Source organism: Balaenoptera musculus, chromosome 14, assembly GCF_009873245.2.
Source record: "Balaenoptera musculus isolate JJ_BM4_2016_0621 chromosome 14, mBalMus1.pri.v3, whole genome shotgun sequence".
Taxonomy (NCBI): Eukaryota; Metazoa; Chordata; class Mammalia; order Artiodactyla; family Balaenopteridae; genus Balaenoptera; species Balaenoptera musculus.
The window spans coordinates 33882986-33906015 of NC_045798.1; the positions used below are offsets into that span (position 1 = coordinate 33882986).

The 23030-nt window shown below is 40.2% G+C and overlaps 1 protein-coding gene across 18 annotated transcripts in view; it reads left to right on the forward strand.

The window, feature by feature from the left end:
• The window catches only part of EPB41L3 (erythrocyte membrane protein band 4.1 like 3), a 223428-nt gene that overhangs the window by 166558 nt on the left and 33840 nt on the right, over nt 1-23030 (forward strand). For all 18 annotated transcript variants that reach the window (XM_036875021.1, XM_036875026.1, XM_036875020.1 and 15 more), the window contains exons 4-9: nt 4746-4850; nt 6405-6447; nt 11649-11724; nt 13727-13945; nt 14298-14385; nt 19586-19738. In XM_036875021.1, coding sequence (XP_036730916.1) covers nt 4746-4850; nt 6405-6447; nt 11649-11724; nt 13727-13945; nt 14298-14385; nt 19586-19738 — 684 coding nt within the window. The remainder of the gene's footprint in view (nt 1-4745; nt 4851-6404; nt 6448-11648; nt 11725-13726; nt 13946-14297; nt 14386-19585; nt 19739-23030) is intronic.

The following is a 23030-nucleotide window of genomic DNA, read 5'->3' on the forward strand; positions in this document are numbered from 1 at the left end:
AAGGAAAAGGTGTGAGCATTGATCCTGGCTTCCATCATCAGACCATGTCACTGGATAAATAATTCTGACAAAAAGAAGTGTCTCTTCATAGACATACTCCAACTAATAAATGGGGGACCAAGGTCCGGATTCGAATATTCCCATCTTGCCACCTCAAATTAATGGATCTAGGGCAATGATCGTTAGTGACTGCTAATATCACAAAAAAGGCAAGAATTAACTTTATGCCGCCTGGTGAAATTACACAGCATCATTTATGGAAACCAGTCAAACAAGGATCTGGTCAAGCTTCTAGATTTCACTATCAGTTTACAGGAAATACAGAAGACAGAAGAACATGTTAAATTACACTATGGAGATGCAAACAGCAAGTCTAGACTGAGCGAACTCTACAGGCAAATGACCTGGTCTCCTAGACAAGTTAATTTCAAGGGGAAAACCAACATAAATGGAGAACTTGCAGATTAAGAGAGACCAGAGAGATATGTCAGCCGACTGCAGTGTATGGGCTAATCAAAGAAAATGAAAAAGAAAAAAAAAATCTTTGAAATAATTGGGGAAATTAAAGTACTGACTAGATATTTGGTGATATTATGAACTGATTGCTACTTTTTTTTTTTTTAACATCTTTATTGGAGTATAATTGCTTTACAATGGTGTGTTAGTTTCTGCTTTATAACAAAGTGAATCAGTTATACATATACGTATGTTCTCATATCTCTTCCCTCTTGCATCTCCCTCCCTCCCACCCTGATTGCTACTTTTGTTTAGATGTGATGAAGTTATTGAGATTACATTTCTTAAAAGAGCAGAGTTACATACTAAGATAAATAGAGACAAAATTATTTGCTGAGATGCTTCAGAATACCCAGGGGGAGGATGAGTGGAGCAGAACTCCGGATGAACCAAAGTTGTGGTCTTCAGAGGCATTTGTAAAAACTGGGTGATGAGTATGCAGGCTTTCATGAAGCTGTTCTCTCTACTTTAGGAAATGTTTGAAATTCCCCCATCCTAAAACATTCTGAAATTAATTCTTAAAAGTTGTTAGACAAATGAAAGTACAAATAAAAATTCTAATGTAAACTTTCAGGTGATGCTGGTTGATAAGACCTTGAGAACCAGTGTTTCACAAACATTGTAAAAATCTTGAATTATCTTGGACTTGCAGGAAGTTTCATTAATGCTGCAGAAAAGCTTATTTCATCTGCTGTGTTTGAGTGGTGATGATGGACATATCCTCATCTTCTCTATTAGAAACAGAAACCCAATTTTAAGTGGAAAAAGAGGGTAGAGAGAGGGCAGTCCACCATTGGTTTGTTACTCCAGGAAAGCAAAATCCACTTTCTTTAATGTCCAAGTGTTAAAAGTCAATGGTTATGTAGACTGCGAATGCATCTGAGTCAGAGACATGACTTAACAACTCACAGGAAACAGCAAATGAGACTAAAAGCTGTTCATCGTCTCCAGTTAAGTAAATTACCCATTGATTTTAGAATACCTCTGTCCAAAAAATGTTTTTTAATGTACTGAATTCTTTTTTTTTTCTTAACATCTTTATCAGAGTATAATTGCTTTACAATGGTGTGTTAGTTTCTGCTTTATAACAAAGTGAATCAGTTATACATATACATATGTTCCCATATCTCTTCCCTCTTGCATCTCCCTCCCTCCCACCCTCCCTATCCCACCCCTCTAGGTGGTCACAAAGCATCGAGCTGATCTCCCTGTGCTATGCGACTGCTTCCCACCAGCTTCTACTGAATTCTTGACTCATTACAGCTGTTATAAACATACCCAATGAAAGTAAAGTGCCTAGATTTGATCACTTAACGAACATCCTATCTTTGGGAACCGAATATTTAACATAAATTCTCTAAAAGGTCCAGTGACGGTTGAGCTTTAGTCATATTTTAGATGTTACTACCGAAAGCTGCACACAATGTCAACATGTAGAAATAATTGACTTAAAAAGTTAAATAATGCACTAGAAAAAAATTATCTGAGTAAGAAGAATCAAGAATTTGGGGGAGTTGGGAGTGATTGCAGAGGGGATCCTGTCCGGGGCTACAAAATAGTCCCATCTTGTGTTCTGTGCTAACTCCATCCATTGCCAGGGTCTTTCTCATCACGTGTGCGGAAGGGCTCTGAAGCCGCATTTGGGCTGCCCCGGGGAGTGAGCTGTGATCATTAGTGATGTTGGCCATGAGCACAGGTGCCCAGTTACAGCCTCAAGCCCGTGATCACCTGGCTCCATGGAGTCATCCATCCTCACTCAAGGATGAGCAGGTGAAGGCCCACATAACGGGAGAGGCCTTTCCAGTGTCATCCAGCTGGCTGGCGGCTGTGGTGATGTTTGGCAGATAGGAATTTCACTGTTTACATATAACCATCTATAACAGATTCTAGACAACCCGTCTTAGTTCTTAGGGCCAAAACAAACAGAAACAGACCCAAAAACCCTTCACAGTGAAGAATGGACCACTATGTTATTGTCTTAAGGACTGTTTATAGTGTTCAAATATGTTTAAAATAGTAAGAAAAAATCTGGTCTGTTCAAGAGAGAGCTGTGGTTCATTATAGAAATCAGATGGTGAGAAGCCAGAAAATTAAGAACCAGTTAGTACAGTGGTCTGTGCTTGAGCTAATCATTCCACCTGTTAGACAAAAGGAAGAAGACAGCAGCCAGAAGATAGCTAATAAAACAATGCCCAAGGCCGCCTGCAGCATGACCAGAATAATTCCTCCATTGAGGGCCTGGCTGTGGTCTGCTGGCTCAGAGGATGTAGAAGGCTTTGTAGAGGAAGGTTTATTGTGTTTGTTTTGATTTGTTTTTACTCATTGAGAAAGTACTTGGCCAGACACTGCTGTGTATTTGTGTGTGTGTGTGTGTGTGTGTTGTGTTCTAGTTAAAGCAGTTAGACAGTAAGCAGATAATTGATATCTGAAGAAAGAGCAGGGCATATTAATACTAAGGATGTTTATTGGCACCACAAGGAGCTGTATATGTGCTCCTACCACAGAAATGCCTAGTGAGTTCTATATTACGTATTCTGCCATTTATCAATCACGTAGGCTGATAATATCAATAGCTGACGTTTGTGGGATGCTTGACATGTGTTATCACTGGACCGAGTTGGAATACTTTGTTTCATTTTAATGTCAACCATTACAAAGAAGTAGATGGTATCATACCCGTTTTACAGAGGGAAAGCTTCGAGGTCCGCACAGCTGCAAAGGACATAAGGAAGACTCAAAGCCAGGTTTACCTATTAAAGCCGCCGTCATAGGCAACACTAAGACTGCCTCTCCCATGTAACTCCTCTGAACCTCTGTGTTCTTATCTCTAAACTGGACATCATACCAATGGAAGCATCAGAAGAACCAGGTTTTTTTGGTGCAAACTTTATAATTTGTTAAGCATTATTCAGAAGCAATATGCTGTTATTTACAAATAAAGGATTTAAACCAGTGAGCAGCATTTCATTGTCATACCATTTATTTATATCCATTGAACAATGTTACACAGTTTAGCTAACATGTAATTTATTTTCATACACTATTAAACTTTTTTCAAATTCAACATTGATTATTCAGCTGGTTACAATTCAGGCTTCACTTTTCTATCCTACATTTATCTTTTCTCCTAAATAGTCATACTTGAGGGGACTAAGTAATTTCCAATATATTTGCGGTTGCACAGTAGTACATACCACTAACACGTCTTCTGGATACTTACTCTTTTGGTATGCCCATTGTTTATCAATTTTCTTATTTTTCTCTTACTACATTAAATCTTAAAGACAAATACGCTTAAGGTACGAGATGTGAAATGTCGGTACTGCACAGACAAAATGTAGTTTAGCTTAATTGCTTCCAGTTAATCCATCTCCGACTCCAAGGCCAAGTTTAAAAGACCTTTGATGAAAATATGATACTGTATATCACCATAAATTAAGCTGATGGATTTTTTTTTTCCCCAGATGACTGCCTTTTTTCTTTCTCCAATTGACTGCTTTATGGCCAAAAATACAGCACATATATATCTACATCTTACATTTATAAATGATAATTTAAATCTTTAAACTTAATGAACATGTTTGTTATGTTTAATAGAAAGGATTTTCTCTAAAAAAAAAAAATTAAGAGAAAGTTGAACTCTGTGATACAAAATTGAAATTTGTGGCTGTAAACAAAAACTAATAAAGTTTAACGGGCTTTAGAAAGTGATCCATAGCTAGAATTTCTAAGTAAGGACTGGGATAGAAAGTTTGAAGGGGACTTCCGCCTAAGACAAGGAATGGGGTTAATTCTTCTCAGGCCCAGAGCCTGATCACCTGGGGGAGTGAGCATGGGTATTCCGAAACACAGCTGTGGTTGGCCCTTTAATGCGCTCACCATCGGGATTTTTGTGTTTCACAATATATTTGAGGCTTCCAAGCACCACTTCATTTCCCCAACTACTTCCATTTCGAAATCATCCGCAGGTCGCCTGTACTTACTCACTGGCAGGAGTTATTTTTTTATTTGTTTGTTTGTTCTGTAGGAGCTGCCTCTTGTAGGATTAGGTCCACTTTATTGAGCCTTTTTTCTAGTTAAAAAGGAGACGGTAAAGTGATCAAACCTGCTTGTTATTTACTGAACAGTTACAACAAGCAAGATTTTAAATTTTACCCATTTTTGTTCGTGGCAATTGAGAGAACTTTTTTGGTGTGTGTTGACTCGTTTTTCTGTTTTGTTCTCCATAGAAACGCTCCAGAGGCCAAGTGCTGTTTGATAAAGTATGTGAACATCTGAATTTGCTAGAAAAAGACTATTTTGGGCTTACATATCAAGATGCTGAAAACCAGAAGGTGAGTGGTTGAAAGCAATACAAAGTATTATGGCTTCAACTGTGCTTCACTGCAAGAAAGTGAGCTGAAACTGAATTGGTAAATCGTTTTCTCCACCTCCCCTCGTACTCCCACGCCCTCACATTTATTATCCAAGGCCCTAAATGCTGTTAATCACCTTATTTCTTCATGAAGGAAATTATTGACAACTTCCTTTAATCTTGAGTCTTTTGGAAACAGTCAGTCAGTCAGTGTTTCTGCTTTTCATGCTTGAGTTCTTTATGGTTCCAGAAAAGCATTTTATATGGTGCTTTGGGGGGATGATATATTTCCATGGATTTGAGCCAATGAGAATCACATACATTGATAATTATACAGAAAACATGTTCACTGGATGCCATCTTATTAATTCATCTTATTACACTTTCATATTCTTGCTGAATCACAATATGAGATGAATCATGTACGGACCTGGTGTACAAGGCAAGCAGTTAATGTATTCAGTCCACGTTTAACGTTACATGTAAAACCTCTGTAGACTCTTACACCTGCTGCAGTCTCTTCAGGCCTTTATCTCACTTATCCCCCCAACTGCCTGAAAGATAAGGAAGAAGAAATTGTTTCCTTAATGCTGGAAACTTAATGCTGGAAAAAAATGCTTAATTGCTGGAGCACAGCAATTGTGCTCATTAAATGTCACTTGTTTTGTTGTCGTTCATTAGTGAATCATACTTTATCTTTACTGAATTCCGTGGATGATGTCTAACTTCATTATAAACACCTGAGTGTTCTGATGAGGAAAATCGTGTCAAACAAGTGTTCGTTTGTTAGGAAAGCATTCTAAGAAGGTGCCTTAAAATCTATAATCACAGAAGTCACTGCGTGGGACTGAATGGCTAGGACATCAGTGGTCAAGTTACATGCAGAGTCAGCTCTCTGTGTTCTTGGGTTCTGCATCTGCAGATTCAACCAACAGCAGATCAAAAATATTTTTTTTTTTTAATTCCAGAAAGTTCCAAAAAGCAAAATCTGAATTTGCCAGTGCACCAGCAAGTATTTACATAGCATGTCCATTGAATTAGGTATTATAAATAATCTAGAAATGATTTCAAGTATATGGGGGCATGCATAGGTTATATACAAATACTGTGCCATTTTATATAAGGGACTTGAGCATCCTCAGATTTTGGTGTTACCTGGGGTCCTGGAACCAATCCCCTGTGGTTACCAAAGGATGACTGTATCTTCAGCTCATGCTTGTAACTTGTTTGAACATAGAATCCACCATTTTTTCCCCTCTGTTTCTGTGCTAGCTTGAATCCCTGAAGGCACTTGTTGTAAAAGAAAAGAACTTTGTCAAGCCTGAATTGTGTGCACACACATCTTCTTATTAGACCAGAGCCTGGGCCCTCGCAGGACTAGCGAAGGGGCACCAGATGTAGGGGAAGGACCCAGCTTGGGGAGCCTTCCGGCAGCCACTCCTTCTCAAATACGTTTAGTTCATCTCTACCCAGTCAACACTAAGTCATCTCCATTCTGCTCTGATTCATATTCAGACTCTCACTTCTTTTTCAGAATTGGTTGGACCCTGCTAAGGAAATTAAAAAACAGATTCGAAGTAAGTTCTTTTGGATTATTATGTGTAGAAATAGGAAGATTTTCAAAGGGTGGGGTTATCTGAAGTGGTAGCTCATACCCACATGGCTGGTGTGAATACGGTATTTTGAAAGACAGATGAAGATCTCAAATTTTATCTTTGGCAGGTTGGTCTAGCTCAGATACCCATTATTAATGATCACGACCCGGGAATAAAATGACATGACACTTGACCTATTCCCTTGCCTGTTCAGAGATGTGAGATATGATTTAATCAAGTGATGCCCCCGTTGACAATCATCTAAAAGTTTCAAACTTAATTATTAATGTTGTATTAAACCTAACTGCCACCAAAGTATGCAAGGCAAGCAGTCAAGCTAAAAGTAATAGTCATTTAATAGCTTAGAAATGGAGTAACAAGTCAGACTGAAGTTTACTGTCTGATGATGTCTTCTTTTCTTAGCCCTAAAGGCAATTTGAGAAATGGACATTTCCTAGCGCAGAAAACAATTACATGAGCCACTCAGAAAATTTAAATACAAGTAGCTAATAAGTATTAGAAAAGGTGCTAAGTCTTAGTAATAATTAAATGCAAATTAAAATGAGACATTTTTCACCTATTCAGATTAGCAAAGATTTTAAAAGTTTAATAATGCCCTACACTGGCAATTTTGTACACAATTGGTAGAAATATAACCCTTTAAGAAGGCACTTTGTGTCAGTATTTATTAAAATTTAAAATGTGCTTATTCTTTGACCCCTGATTTTACTTGTAGAAATGTATCCAGTGTCTGCTTAAGAGAGGAGTGTCTACATGTGTGTACATGTAGGAAAGTTCATTGTCATACCATTGGCAATAGAAAAAGACTCAAGGCAACTTAAATATCCATTTATAAAGGAATGATTAAATCGATCATGAAACAGCCATACCTTGAAATACTAGGTAGCTGTTAAATAGAATGAGGTAGAATAAATATGTTTTAGCTCTCATTAGTGAGACCTTAGAGAAATAATTCATATTTGTTTAAAATGAGTTATGCATATATAGGTATATGGAAATACCTATACCTCCAGAAGTGGCACTGCAGGGTAGGGGGTTGAGAAAGAGGAATTTTTTTATTTTTAAGCCTTTTCTGTAGCTGTTGCCTTTTACTATGGATAAATGGTAAAACATGGATATACTTTATAATTTCAACTAACTAGTTAATTTTTTTCAAGCAGTTCATTTTTTATCAATAAAATCTAGTTTAATTTTCCAGAACAACTGATTCTATTTGAAGATTAAATTTAAGACCAATTTATTAATAAGAACAGCCTTCCCATCAAAGTTACTATTAAAAGAGAGAGCAAATCTTTCTAGTGCCTTTGAATGTTCTGAGGTCTCAAAATACCCTACATGCTAATTAATAAAAAGTAATTAGTAGCGAGCAGTTTGAAATGGCTTAATACTAGATAATATCTCAAAAGAAGCAAAAAATTCGCTATGCTTCTAGATATTAGAGAGTCTGATAATTCTTTATGCAACGAAAACATCTTTACCATAGTTTTGAGAGGAATTTGGTGTGGTCACTAATCAGAAACTTGATAGTGAAGTAGTTTGATAGAACTAAGTTGGGATTAAAACCAGGGACAGCTACAGCTGTGATACGAAGGTGAAAACTTCAGAGCCCTAGTAAAAACTTTAAGATGATGAATATATTCTAAGGATCTTTTTATGGAGTTATTAAAAGCAGATGTGCTGAATATCTTAACATTTCATGTGCTTTAAGTCCTCTATATTCACCTAATTAATAAAACGCTGTTTCGTACTTGGTTGATTTTATAATTACAGAGCACTTTGAAAATATATTAAATGTTCAAGGATAAGTCATTAATTATACTGTTACAAGAAAGGCTGTAACAACAGTTAATTTTCTTTTCTGCTGTTAATGGAATTCTTTTTTTCCTTCATTTCCCATTTATCCTGTCTCCAACCTTCCTTTCTAAGAGATGAAGTTTAGGGGACAATCAGAACATGAGATTTAGAGGATATTTTCCTCATGTAGATTAGGCAGTGTTTGTGACAGCAACATAAAGAAAACCAAGTGACAATCATGCAGATAAAGGAGGAGACAAGAAAAAATTGGAATTTTTTAGGAATGGAATTGGGTGTTTTCATCTACATTCCTTATTGTTTCCCATGCACAAAATGCCTTCTTTCCACAAAAGGTACATTCTATCAAGGCAGAAAAGTATTATCAGAGCTAATGTAATTATTGTACAATCACTTCCTCTTTCTGAACATAAATATCAATAAAAGGATACTTCCATTATTTTTATGCTGTAAGTCGACAGTAGGTCTCTAGAATGAGATCTTCAAGAGAATGGCGAATGGCAATCAAGCTGATAAAGATTTTAAGTTATGAATTTATGAGAAATAGAAAATTCTGAGCCTGAAGAGTTAGTTCTTATGAAAAAAAATTCTTATTCCAGTCATCTTTTATGCCTAGCAGATCTAAAATTTCTAAATATATTCTGATACATAGTATATTTATGATATAGTAACTTCATGATATAGAATATATGATATATAGTGATTTATGCTATAAACATAGTATATTTAGAAATTTTAAGATTTGGCAAGCATAGAAGACTAAAATTAGAATTTTTTCATAAGAATGAATTCTCTTCAGTTTCACAGTTTTCTGATTATCATAAATTTGGAATTTAAAATCCTATATCAGCCTTATAGAATGTCATTTTAATGCATTCAAGCTCTTGCATTTCTGTCTCTAACCAGAGCCGTCATCTGATCAGACACAGGCTCACTCACAAACCTATTTATGGCATAACTATAGCCTCCCAGTGATTTGTTTCTACCAGATTCTTTACGAGGATATGTATTTCAGCTTTAATCTGCCTCTCTCATTAATTTCAAATGTTACACCTCATTTCACTGGTTTTTTTTTTTTTTTCTTGATTGTGGTGTAGACTGTGTTTTCCTTAAACTTTCCCACCCTTTCAAAATAATGTCCTGCAAAACCTCATATTTGATTGGGTTATAACCTTAGGAAAGAAGATTCCTTGGGATTAATGATTTTCAAAGTGCGGTCCCTGAGCCCAAGTGTATTAGAACCATTAGGGTGTTTATTAAAATCACAAGTTCCTAGGCCATAATGCACATCTCCGGAATAAAAGCCTCTGAGTAGGGCCGAGGGATTGGCATTTTTAACAAGCCCCTCAGATGCTTCTTAGGCCCACGATCATTTGAAAGTCACTTTCCTGTAATGAGGATTTTTGCATTGAAATATCTTTCTTCTATTTTTATTCCCTCTTAGTTTCCAACTTGGAGTGTTTACCCTGAATTTATTATGAGTTTAATTACATTGCTAAACGATTCATTGGATTCACTTTGAAGTGGATAAAAATTATAAAAGAGCAATAAATCCATTTCCCATAACGAATCCATTAGCTTTCATTCCAGTTGCTTGTGGGGAAACCAGCTCTCATGATGAACCTCACCGCTGGCAAGCATTCCATTTTAGCAGGAGGTGAATAGGAGTCAATAGGAAAGTAAAACCAAATCAGACTTGTTAATTTTAGAATTACAAGAGGACATTTTTGAGAACAGTGGGAAAAATAATCGCTAGAAATATATTTGATTGCCAGATATTTTATGGCTTGTAATTCTTACAGCCCATGTTTTGGGAATATTTTCTTAGTGGTTTAGAAATGGCACGAAACACCCAGTAATACCCGGTCCCTATACCAAGTCCTTTATAAGGCAACTCAAATGGTGTCCCTGCCAGGTGGACCTCTAAGTGTAATATGAAAAGCAGTGTCCAGAATAAGCCAGAATTAGTGAATGGACTATACCATGGATGACAGAAATACAGGTGACCTCTGCAGCTAAGTATTTGCTCCTCAAGCAAGAGAACAGTTCAAAGGAAGGAGCCGGGCGGTACTTAGGATGTTGTCCCTTTCTTGTGAATGTTTGGGAAGGACTCGGGGAGAGAATGGAGCTTCCAGGAGTCACTGAATGGGAGAAGGGGGTGTTTGGAAGGCTTAGGAGGGCATTTGAAGTGTGAGGGCTGGACCACGAGGTCAGAGCAAAAGGGAGACCACGGCTCAGAGGAAAGGCCTCCAGCACGGAAGCTGGGAGACCAGGAGGGTCCTCCAAGCCGCCGTTCAGAACGAGCAGGGCCCGGGCCCTTGGAGCGTGCTTACTGGGTGGAGGGAAGACATGGAAACAGTTCCCAGCGAAGGAGCACCCAGGCTTCAGTAATGTACCGCATTTATTAAAAGGCCAGACAGAGAGACCAAGGTGAAAATAAGTGACAGGGGTGATCACAGAGAGAGTAAATGTAGAAAAGAAGAAAAGGTGGGTTTTATTCTCATTTACGGTGGTAAACATGGTTAGGTATACACAACTAGAGAATGCATGGATGAAACGGAGCACTCAGGAAGGCTTGTAATGTCTCACGTTTACATATGGACAGTCCGGGGAGCAGGTGCCTGTGAGCTGACGTCTGGGTGACCCCCTTCCCCGCTGGAGAGGCCATAGGAGAGGCCACAGGAGGAGGGGCGGCCGCGTGCAGTGAGGACCGTCCTGATCAGGGGCTGAGGAGGAGGGCTGGGCTTGGTAATGCACAGCAAACACCCCCACGGTCTCTTCCATCAGAAATCTCCCCAAGTAAGGAAAGAACTTTCCGAATGGCCCACAGGCCCATCTCTCAATACGACAGCAAACCTTTCCCATAAAATACAGATATCCTGAACAGTCCCTTGACATGTATTATTCTGGGATCTGACCTGTAATAACAAAGCAGAAGGGACAAAGGAAATGGGATTCTGTCTGTAATGTTGGTATGTGAGCTCTCCAGAACTTCAGAGAATAGATCCGGTCAGCCCTAGACTCGTCTGATTGAGGCTTATCTGTCTCGTTTACTTTTTTTCCCTCTTCCCAAGGCCTTTGTCCCTGAGAAAGGGAGGAAGTTTAGTCAATTTCCTTGCTAGTTAGAAACTCCAGTAAAGGATTTAATGGGGCAGAAGATTAGAAACTGGAGGAAGTTTCGGAGTTACCTGTGAGTTTCACAGAAAGGAGACTTCCCTGTTTTCCATTGATGATTAAAATGTTGCCTGGGTGTTAGTGCCTGGAGTTAGGGCAGTTCTAGCTACCTCTTAGTATAATAAGTACAAAGGGATTGTCTAAGACTTTATTCTGATTTTTTCTCCTCTCTGCAGGTGGTGCTTGGCACTTTTCATTTAATGTGAAATTTTACCCACCAGACCCTGCCCAGCTGTCTGAAGATATCACCAGGTATTTGAAAGTTGGCAGTGAAAAAGGCAGGCATGTTGGGGGTTGTGCTCCTCTTAAATTCTCGGGAGGAGAGCAGGCTTACATCTGGTAACCTTACGGTCATCCACACTGAAATGGCAAACAAAAGGCAACTGAATGAGAGCAAACATCCGATGAGAAGATTTGCCACATCATATCTGTTCCCAGTTGAATCTTCGATGCTAAGCTGATACTTCCCTCTGCCTGACCCTGGTGGGAAAACACGCAGAATTGAGATGCTGTCATCCACCCACCACAGTCAAATTCAATGGGATTCAGCCTTAAATGATACGACAATTCCTAGTGCTCCTGTTTCAAAACTTAGAGCAAAAGCGTGTCTTTGGATGCTTATGCCTTTTTATATAAAAAGTCTGATACGTGGTGGCTGTTTTAAAAAATCACACAGGCCTGCACACACACACACACAAATGCACATAAACACGTGCACACCTAAGAGTGTACCTTCCACGCCTTCCGTATACAAGGAAGATGTTTCATTCGTTTTAGAGAAAAGGCATCAAGAAAGGAATCGAACAGTCTGGCCTGGTGACTGAGCTTTGAGTATAAGGAAGAATCTCTTTATGAAGCCGTTCTGGGTTTGCTGTGGGTCCTTCTAGGCCTCTTCTAATGCTTTCTACTTTGGAATCCTTGGTTTTCTCACTGTGTTTCGTAGTAAGTTTATAGCCAGTCAGAGTGATACTGTGCAGTGTGGCCTGACAACCCTTCTTGGCAGGCTTTTCAGGAAAGAGAAATTACTCAAAAAGCTTTCGTCACTTGCTATGATGAAAAATCATTTCAGCAGACATGTTAGGAGAAGGGAAAAAACTAGTTCCAGAAGATTTCTTTTATATTTTCATTAAATCAAAAGACAATTTGTAATTTCTTATATAAAGATACTTTTTAGTAGTCGAGGGACTATTTAATTGTGGCTAATTTATGGTTAGAGAGCGTATATATACTTTGAGTTGGAATCTAGTGCATGATTTCCTTTCCATTTGTGTCATGTGTGTAGGGCCTGTGAAATGTGTCGAAATTTTTGTATCTGGATTACATGGCGTTTACTTATATCATCAGCTTAAAACCGTATTTAGAGGGGACCTTAACATAGTCCTCAGCTTCAACAGATTAACGGTTCGTTTCTTATGTGAAAGGTACAAGGTATATTTTATTCTTATACTCGTACGCTGGGCCATGAAGACTGTTCATAAAATTCATCAATGTTCCCACTTACCTTGGAGTCTTCTACTGTTAGTATATCTGTCACTCTTAGAAGCAGAATAACAGGGAAGGTAAAAGTCAGCTATTAATGGAGATATTTGCATATGATATTGGCAAAATTATATGGAAAATGTTTCATAGTCCCCCAATTTAGAAGTGTTTACTTTTAGTGATGAGATTTTAATGTAATAATTCTTCAAAGTTAGTCTTCGTAACGGTTGAATTCTAGGAAGTTATCTAAAGAAAAAAATGAGACCTTGACCCAGGAGAAAGCTCCTCTCATCAGGAACGCAGGAAGTGGCAAGTAGTGTTCATGATGGCGCAGCCGTTGAGTTACCTGCAATTTGTCTTGGTCGTGTGGCAGGACCTTTCATCTAGATAGCAAAATGAGACTTCCTTTAGGTAGTTGGGACCTAATCATTATATTTAAGAGCACCATTTTTATATTATAATTTCCCCCGCCAGAGATTTTGTTTGACTTTCAACGTTATCTTAATGTTAGAGAAATAGTCTGTAGGTTTCTTTTACTCTGTGCCTCATCGATGAATCCCTGTATTATTATGAACTTGCCTCTAGGTGCCCTTAAATATTGTATTTTGTAGCTAAGTATCTTCCCCTAGTATCTAGATCCAAATCCAGATGCTAGACAATGTGTCCTAGTGGATTATTCTGCAGGGAGAGCTTGCTTGCCGCCCACTTTGTACTGGGCAGTCTCCTTTCCAGTCTCCTAACGCTGGCTTTCTGCCCGTCCTCTGGCTCCTGGAAGGTACTACCTCTGCTTACAGCTGCGCGATGACATCGTGTCTGGCAGGCTGCCCTGCTCCTTTGTCACCCTTGCCACGTTGGGCTCGTACACCGTCCAGTCAGAACTGGGAGACTACGACCCAGATGAGTGTGGCAGTGACTACATCAGCGAGTTCCGCTTCGCGCCAAACCACACAAAAGAACTAGAAGACAAAGTCATCGAGCTGCACAAGAGCCACAGGTTAGCGGCAGGAGCCCCGGGAGCGTCCGTTTAAGCTGTGCTCGGCGGGTGGGCATCCCCTGCGCCACCTGCGTCTCCCGGGACTGAAGTCAGTGCCTTAAGGGTGGGACTCAGCAGAGTGAGGTTCTGGACCTGGTACAGTTCTGGGTATTTACACTCCCACTCGGGACGTCCTTGTGATGTTTCTGCTAAAAGCCATTTTCCTGGTATTCTCCCCCCGCCTCCCCCAGAGTACAAATCTTTTGGTGCCTCTGTGGGAACTTGCAAGGGAGCTAAGTGGAAAATATTATGGCTCCGCCAGGTTAAAAAAAAAAAAAACAGCATTGTAATACCTCTCATTTTTTCTTATCAGAGGAATGACGCCCGCAGAAGCAGAGATGTATTTCTTGGAAAATGCCAAAAAGCTCTCCATGTATGGGGTGGATTTACATCATGCCAAGGTATGCATTTTTTAAACTCCAGGCCTTCCATCTAATTTTATTTAACAGTATCCAGGACCCAGTTGTCACAAACGTTTATATGCCAAGTACTGTGTATGCCCCGTTGTCATGCCCACCAGGCACTCAAAAAATTCATGTTAAATTTTAAAAGCTCTCTGTAAAGTTTAGATACTGTGACAAATAATCAGGGCTTTGAAATAAGATGGTTATTTTGAAGTTCAGTTAAAATTAACCAGCCAGGCTAAGATTGCCTAGTCTATCACAGTAGTTCACTTTTCCTGGGAACGGCTTTGATCCATCTTCTGAGCTGATAAAAGCTTTGAGTCCCAGAATAGCCCTGCTCTCCATCTCATCACTATCACCTTTTTATTTTATTTATTTATTTTTTTGCCTAACTTGTCTTTTAAAGAAAGAAAAAGAGGGAAGAGATAAGATAAGAGAGCAGAGAGAACTGGAGAAGCACTATAGTTTTGGGTTTGTTTTGTTTTGAACTTTCTCAGTCACTGTGTGTAATAAAACGGATTCTCCATCCTTACATACAGCACATTAATTTTAGTGTTTGGTCAAGTTTATTTTCAGGACATTCTCTGTAATAAATAATTCTGCAACAAATAAATCCTCTCTGCCTGTCCAAAAAAAAAGAAAAGATGGCCTAGTGGATGGGTGAATTGTTGAGGCTGTATCTTGGTTCCAGAGTCTTGCGAAGAGAGAAGTCAGGATTGGACTGGATTAAGGTTGGGAGGATGTTTCAGCAGCTTTTACTCCATGTCACACTTTTTCCAGAATCTCTGTATTTTTCGACAGTGAGAGAGTGAGCCTATGGACCGTTAGTCTGTTATCTGAACAGCTGTGAATAAAAGCGCCGTGGAAGCAGAGGCAAGCTTTCCCCAAAACTTCTATCAGCGAAACATAGGAAATGGGTTAGGCTCTTAGGGATGGATTCTGGTACTTCAGCAGCGCTGAAACGATCAGTACTTGAAGTTCGGGGGCAGCTTCTTCTGATTTGGGCCGACACGATGACGTCGCTCCTGGCTGGGGATGTGGCTTTACTTCGGGTGGGCAGAGTGGTCACGATCACACAGTCCGGGGCTCACAAGAACGTGCACGTCACAGGCTGCCAGCCGAGCGAGCGTCTTACACAGTCAAGTTTGGGGCCAAGAAATGAAGAGGGTTTCAGCCGGCTTTGTTTAGGCAAACATCTCAACAGCCCTGGGGACCCCTGGGAGGAAAATCTATGATCTGTACGTTCTGTTGATGCTGCATTTGGGGACCTGACAGATCGAGAGTGAGTTTGGACAAGAAAATGGTGAGGATCGAATGAACGCAGGTCGAATTGGTTGCGTCTGTGGATCATTTTGTACGTCACTCAGGGTGAGCACTTCTGAGGCCTGAAGGCCTCAACAAGAGCAAAATCTCTGAGAATTGGCTAGGGCTTACACCAGGGACGCTGGTACCGGAGAGCCAAGCTCGTTGACATGTGTGTGTAATTACAACAGCAGGTATAGCCCTGTTTACTTGCCAGTTAATTATTACACGTTTTCACTTACTTAGTGCTCGGATAACATAGCGTTTTATAGTTTATGCCAGATACAACGTAGGATGAGGATTTAAAAAGAAAATAAGGACACGCACTAAGATTGTGTTTCTCTTAGAGTTTTTCCCTACGTGGCTGAAAGATAAGGAAACAAGACAAAAATGAAGGTAGCCTGGAAATTTGAGTGACTCGAAAGCTATTTTTGAGTTACATTACACACGATGACTCACTTACTGCCCAGGGGAAAATAAATAAAAGGCGAGGGCCTCCATTTAGGAGAAGGGCAACTCAGCATGTATCTGTGTTCGTATCAGGAAAAATGAAATCACTTAACATGGCTATCGCGACTGAATTAAAATAGATGGCTGCTTTGTCATTCAATAATGTGATTTGAAATTATGCCAGTTAAAAAAGAGAGAGAATTAAAGAAGTGCCAATGCAGCCTGTGCTAGGATTTCATGTGAATACTAAGTATAACAAATGATTTGGTTTTAGACTTCATTTTCTCATGCAGACGCCCTCCATCATTTCAAGAAGGAAGTTTACTGAATTAAATTAGAGCTAATTTCCGGTTATAAGTGAGATGCTTCTCTTCTATTGATAGTATTGAAAGGCCCTGAGCTCTAGGACCTAGTTAGAAATTCTGAACTGTGATCTTGGACTCCACAGCTCTGTTTGAAGAATAAATATCCATATTAGGTGAAGGTCCCTTGGTTTGGAAAACCTGTTCTAAATGCTTTGTTTTTTTCTTAGGAAGACTGTCTCTGCTTGTTTGTCATTTAATGTCACTCTGAATAGGCTCTGTCAGAGTCATTTATTTCATATAAGATTCTGAAATGTAGTTATAAATCCATATCGGGTATCCCGTGGACCAGGAGATAATAAAGGATGGGAAAGTTGGAACAGTGATTTTAAGTTAAGAGAATAGTACCTTCGTTTATTTTAATTAGGATAGGCTGAGGCTGTCCAGGGCTTCCTTCAATGCTCCCTGCTAAAGGGAGCATTAAATATGTTTATTGATAGGGAAACACACGTCCCCAAGAAAGACCACGGTTATAGTTTTTCATACAGAAGATTCATCAAGCTACTACCTCAATGCTATGGGCTGCGGCAGTAACCTTGATATCAAAAGTATCCTTTTTTTGGGTGATGTGCCATGAATGAAATGGAAGCGTCCATCAATTTTAAGCTCCGCTTATTCCTGCCATTTTCTTTGTTCGTTTGCCTTTTCTTCCGGCAAACAAGTAGTGGCTTAACGCGTGCTAGGCAGGCGCTGCGCTGACCACGTGGCCAGGTCAGCAGGATAAACAGAGGCTGCTCTCCACCAGCCTGGGTCTGGAGAAGGAAGAGGCATGGGGTTAGTGGCAGCACCGCTGGCTCAGGCTGTGCTGGCGATATTAATGCTTTGGGGACCCAGAGAAGTGTGTGTGGGAGACGGCAAGGGAGGGGTGCATCGCAGGAGCTTCCGATCTTCCCCACAAACGGACTCCACTTTCTTGTGATTCAAAGATACCAAGGAGTGATTTAAAGTAGATAATAATGGAAGGGGTTGTAAATGCCCTGAGTGCTTCCTACACTTACGTTCTTCATCACAAGAAAGTGACTCAAGGAGCCGTTATTCCAGCAGCCCTGCTCACGCAGACATTTCCGCTCAGGACCTGGGGGGTCGCCTGTGTGGTCCTGGGAGCAGGTCGGCTAGATCTCAGGGTCCATCGTGCCCCCCGCTCCACCCTACTTCCAGCATCAGGTCATAGCTCTGTAAATTACTCTTTCAGGTTAAAGCCCTTGATAAATAGTGGCGGAGCCTTTGAATTCCCCTCAAATCTGATTATGTTGTAATATCCTGCCGTCAAGTCCTTCCACTTCTACAGAGTGATTTCGTGTCTAGTGGAGTGATACGTTTCCAAGGAAAAATATTTCATTTTACATCAGTTAAATTGTATGTGTAACCTCACAGTTCCCAGAGAGGGACCAAAATATTTATTTCTGATTCTGGAAATGTTCATCTTGTGCTTTGCACTGGCGGGATTTAGGAAGTCAGTCTCTCCCACCCCCGTACGGATGAGTCAGAAGCCCCCGTTTGGATTCTTTCATGCCTCCCTCCCCCCGTTTGCTGGGGCTGCAGTGACTCAAAGCGGGACAGCCCCGCCGATGACCGTGTCTCAGACCTCAGCTTCGCCTCCACGACACCCTGCTTCCAACAACCAGTGAGACACGGGGGGTGGGGACCGCATATCACACACAGCACTGCCTTCTGTCCTTTGTTCTTACCCCACTCAAGACCACCACAGACGTTCACTTTACCCCGATTTCACCGGGACACAACATTGAGGGGGCATAGACTGCTCGTGGGGTGTCTCCTAAGCTTTATATAACATCTCTGATGACCTCTGGGACCCCTCATTGCACATCCCTCGGAGATGACCCAAAGATGGACTGTGCAAGCCGCAAAAGCAAGTTGCAAATATAGCATGATCCCACTTTTGTTTTAAAAGAAGTCCATATGCATATATTAAATGCATTTATATAAAATTAAATATATTAAAATTAAATATATTTAAATTAAATATATTAAATGCATATATTTATGTATGTGAGCCCAGTGGTTAAGTGAGCACCACTGGGCGTGAGTGTGTGTTGGGATCCTGTTGGGGAGCACGTTCATACTTTAAAAAGACTATTTTATATTCGAATTTTACTCTGACAGTAATGGTATACAAAAAGAGAATCAAGGGCTTCCCTGGTGGCGCAGTGGTGAAGAACCCGCCTGCCAATGCAGGGGACACGGGTTCGAGCCCTGATCTGGGAAGATCCCACATGCCGCGGAGCAACTAAGCCCGTGTGCCACAACTACTGAAGCCCGGTTGCCACAACTACTGAAACCCGCATGCCTAGAGCCCGTGCTCCACGACGAGCGGAGCCACCACAATGAGAAGCCCGCACACCACATCGAAGAGTAGCCCCCGCTTGCTGCAACTAGAGAAAGCCCACGCGCAGCAATGAAGACCCAACACAACCAATAATTAAATAAATAAATAAATAATAAAAATTAAATTTAAAAAAAAAAGAGAGAGAGAGAGAATCAAGACTTTTTAAAGGAACAAACCCCAAAACACTCATCAGAAAGGATGGGGGTCTCTCTGTTACTGTACGTATTAGTTAAAAGTCCTGCCCCTGGAAGCAGGCTGCCCATATTCAACTGGGATGGACACTTAACCTTTCTGTGCCTCAGTTTTCTTGTCTGTAAAGTGGGAATAATAATAGCAGCTATCTCAGAATTATCCTAGTGAAGATTAACAATGTATGTAAAGTGGTCAGAGCCGTGCCTGGCATTCAGTAATAAGAACTGAGGCTCTGATCGTTACTGTTACTAACACACCTTCACCTGGGTGGCCTTCTCTGTGTGCAGTGTTGACATGCTGTGTAAGTCCAAGATATCTGGGTGAACAGAGTTTACACTAACAAATCTCCAGAGTGATAAATATCTTCATCAAAAGGCTATTATTTAGTGGTAATATTTTTTAAAGTGCTACAGTACTTTTCATATTTAGATTAGAGCTGCAGGTAGTTAATTATAGGTTCTGACCTGGAGGCTTAAATAGTGTACCCACCATAAATGGAAATAGGTGAGATGCTCATCCATCGTTTCTTGCTGCCATTTTCCAGGATTCTGAAGGAGTTGAAATCATGTTAGGAGTGTGTGCAAGTGGTTTGTTGATATATCGTGACCGACTACGCATCAACAGGTTTGCCTGGCCAAAGGTTCTAAAGATTTCATACAAACGGAACAACTTTTACATTAAGATCCGGCCGGGAGAGGTAAGTAGACCCCAATTTGCATGTACGTTGAGAAGAAAGTTACCAAAGAGCAAACAAAAATTTAGGTTACCTGCTCACACGTTCTGAACATGGCAGGACACAATGAGTTATAGCTAAGTGCCTAAGAGAACTTATTGTAGGTTTGTCCAATAAACAGTAATAAATTAGATATTCTCTTCTTTTTTATTGTGTTGTTCTAGTTTTTCCCCACTGCATACATTAATTGAAAGGCTTTTCTTTTTACATATTTCAGTGGAAAATCAAGATTCATGAATAATGTTTTGTATTTTTCAAGCTGCGGTATAAAAGAAACTCTTAGTTGCTAAACCTCTTTGTGAATAAAGAATAGATTTCTTCCCATCGGTCCTGTTGTTCTGTCTCCATGTCCCCTCTCTTGTCCTCCAAATCTGATAGTCCCATAAAGGGCATAGCTTAGAGGTAACATGCATCAAAGTATAAGAAAGATTAGAATAAGTGACACCGGGTATAAATTATGCAAGTTCTGTAGCCTAATGTATTTCTCCCCTTTGTTTTTCAATCAGAGAGGCTAATGAAAGAATCAAAATTGTTAATTAATCCTTGCTCCTTAGGCAGAAGCATCCATCCATGGTCAGCTTATGTCCTCCTTAGTGGTTTGACATAATATCTAGTAAATATCTGCTGTTTTCTCATAATAGATAATAAGTATGTCCAAGTTCTAATTAGTATAGTTAATATAATGGAGGCAGTTGAAGCTCTAAGACTGCAGCTCATTTAGTTTCTGAACATTTTCTGGTACAATATAGAATTATCTCCTGTCTTCAAAATTAACCTCACCACTGGTGGAAAACACAATTTAAAAATCACTGTACAGAATATAATGTACAACATGCTGACTGAAGTTCATGACATCGTATTGTGTATTTGAAATCACTAAGAGAGTAGATCTTAAAAGTTCTCATCATAAGAAAAACAATTTGTAACTTTGCGTGGTAATAGATATTAACGAGCCTCATTGTGGTGGTCATTTCACAAAATATACAAACATCAAAGCATTATGTTGTACATCCGAAACTAATATAATGCTATATGTCAGTTATATCTCAGTACAAAAAAAGTTTAAAGAATAAGACTATAAAGCAAGCAATCGTGCTTAACGTAAATATAAAATCAAACTTGTCTATGAAGACTGAAATAATCTATGAGCTTTTCATATAAATATCTGAAATTAAAGTCATTTTTTAATATTTCCTAAAGATTGCATGTTAAACTTATAACCAAGATATGTTTGATTTATGAAACATTAAGTGAGCATCTATATATTGCCAAGCACTGTGTTGGGCATTGAGAATAGAAAGGTAAATACAACCTTGTTGCTGTCCTATAGGGAGTTTCTGTTTAGCAGAGAAGACTCACACACTTGCAATTACAGCATCACAATGCAAGTGTGATAATGTTCCGTAGACGTGAAATGAGCATAGGTGTTGTGAGGGGCCAGAAGGGGAACCTGGAGCAGTGCATCATGAGACCATAGTGAGCCATGGGAGCTTTAAACTGGGATGTGACATACTCGATGGATATTTGGGGATGAAATTCAGCAACTTAGGAATGTGATGTGATAGGACCTAAACTAGGGCAGAGGCTGTGGGAATAGAATGGAAGAAGCACATTTGAGAGAGAGGTTTCAGAGGCAGAACCAGTAGGACCTGGAGACAGGATGGGGGAAGGATCAAAAGAGGAAAGAAGGGAGTCCAGGATAATCAGAGGGTTTTTGGTTTGCATGAGCGAAGTCAATGGTGATGATATTACTACAGAGAAAAAGGGAGAATTTCAGACAAAAAGATTGAAATTCCTTTTGGGACAGATTTTTGGGCGGGTGATCCTTGCATAGTAAGAAATATAAGATTTAAACAGTGTCATCAGCTGTATAATACATTTTATTCAAAGCCTTAGGCCTGGAAGAAATTACCAAGAACAAGGAAGTTAGAGGGGAAAAAACCCTAAAACAAAAACTGTGGATAATACCACTTTTTGAGGGAGAGGTAGGCAGAAAAGGACCAGAGGCAGATGAGGAAAAACAGCCAGAGAAGAGAAGAAGGGCCAGAAACAGTCATGGATGATAAATAAGGAAGATGAGATTCAGGGAACCTGGTTCACCAGCAGTGCCAGACGGGGCAGAGGAGGCGCTCGGATGAGAACTAAGGAAAGTGCGTTGAACTTGACAACCAGGTCTTGTCGCGGCAGTAGGGGTTCAGGAAAGAGTTAGAGCCCCCGGCGGGTAGCAGCAAGGCAAGGAGTGAAGTAGCAGCGGCTTCCCTTCCTGACACTTAGCAGTGATTCTGGTTCCGCAGAAACACGCTCAGAGGAAGTCGTTTCTCCCCCCTTTTTACAACCATATTCATAGGCTGAGAAGAATGAGTGAGAAGGAATTACTGGTGGCACGAAGGCTCTGAAGCGGTTGGAAGAAGTGGATACAGAGCACAGAGACAGAGAGAGATAAACGTTCAAAAAGTGCTGGCATCTCTCTCATCCTTGTGCTGAGCAGGACAGAGCAGTAAGGGAATCTTCCTGGCTTCCCGCTTCTTCCGGGAAGAGCTAGCTGACTCTGCTGTAAAACCCCTGGCCTTAGCATGGCGTGTCATCCATGTGAGATGCAGGATGAATAAATGGAGGATGGTTTAGTCAAGGTCCCTTCCTCTGGCTTGTCGGTTGACTGGGTCCATTGGACGGGGGTAAGTTTCATGACCGTCCCTGGACAGGAACGTCAGAGAGAGGGAGAAAATGGGGAAGGCAACTGCATTTAGAGCCACCCGTGATGTATTTCCCCTTCTCCTCCTGGCCAGTCCCACTCAATGAACAAGAAACAGAGGTCCAGAATAGCTAAAGTTCACATACCTCGCATAGGACCCCTCCCCTTGGTTCTTTGCCACATAAATTACTTTTGCTCTCGATTATACCAGTAGTCTGGGGGGGTTTGAGTTCTTTTGAGAAGCCTTTTACTGTTTAAGATGATTGCCCTCTGGTGGCCTGATGTATCCTGTCTTCATAAAATAAAAAAAATTTATTGAGTATCTGCCATAGTAATATTAAAATATAGTACTCAGGAAGTTAGCTATCTCACCCTGAAAAAGCAAATGGCTGATGGAGTATCATCTGAACTCTACATGCTGAAAAATATGAAAATGTGTTCTCCCAATCCCTGACCTTATACAGTCGGCCCTCCTTATCCCAGGGTTCTGCATCTGTGGATGCAACCAACTATGGATTGAAAATATTCGGGAAAAAAAATTCTAGAGAGTACCAAAAAGCAAAA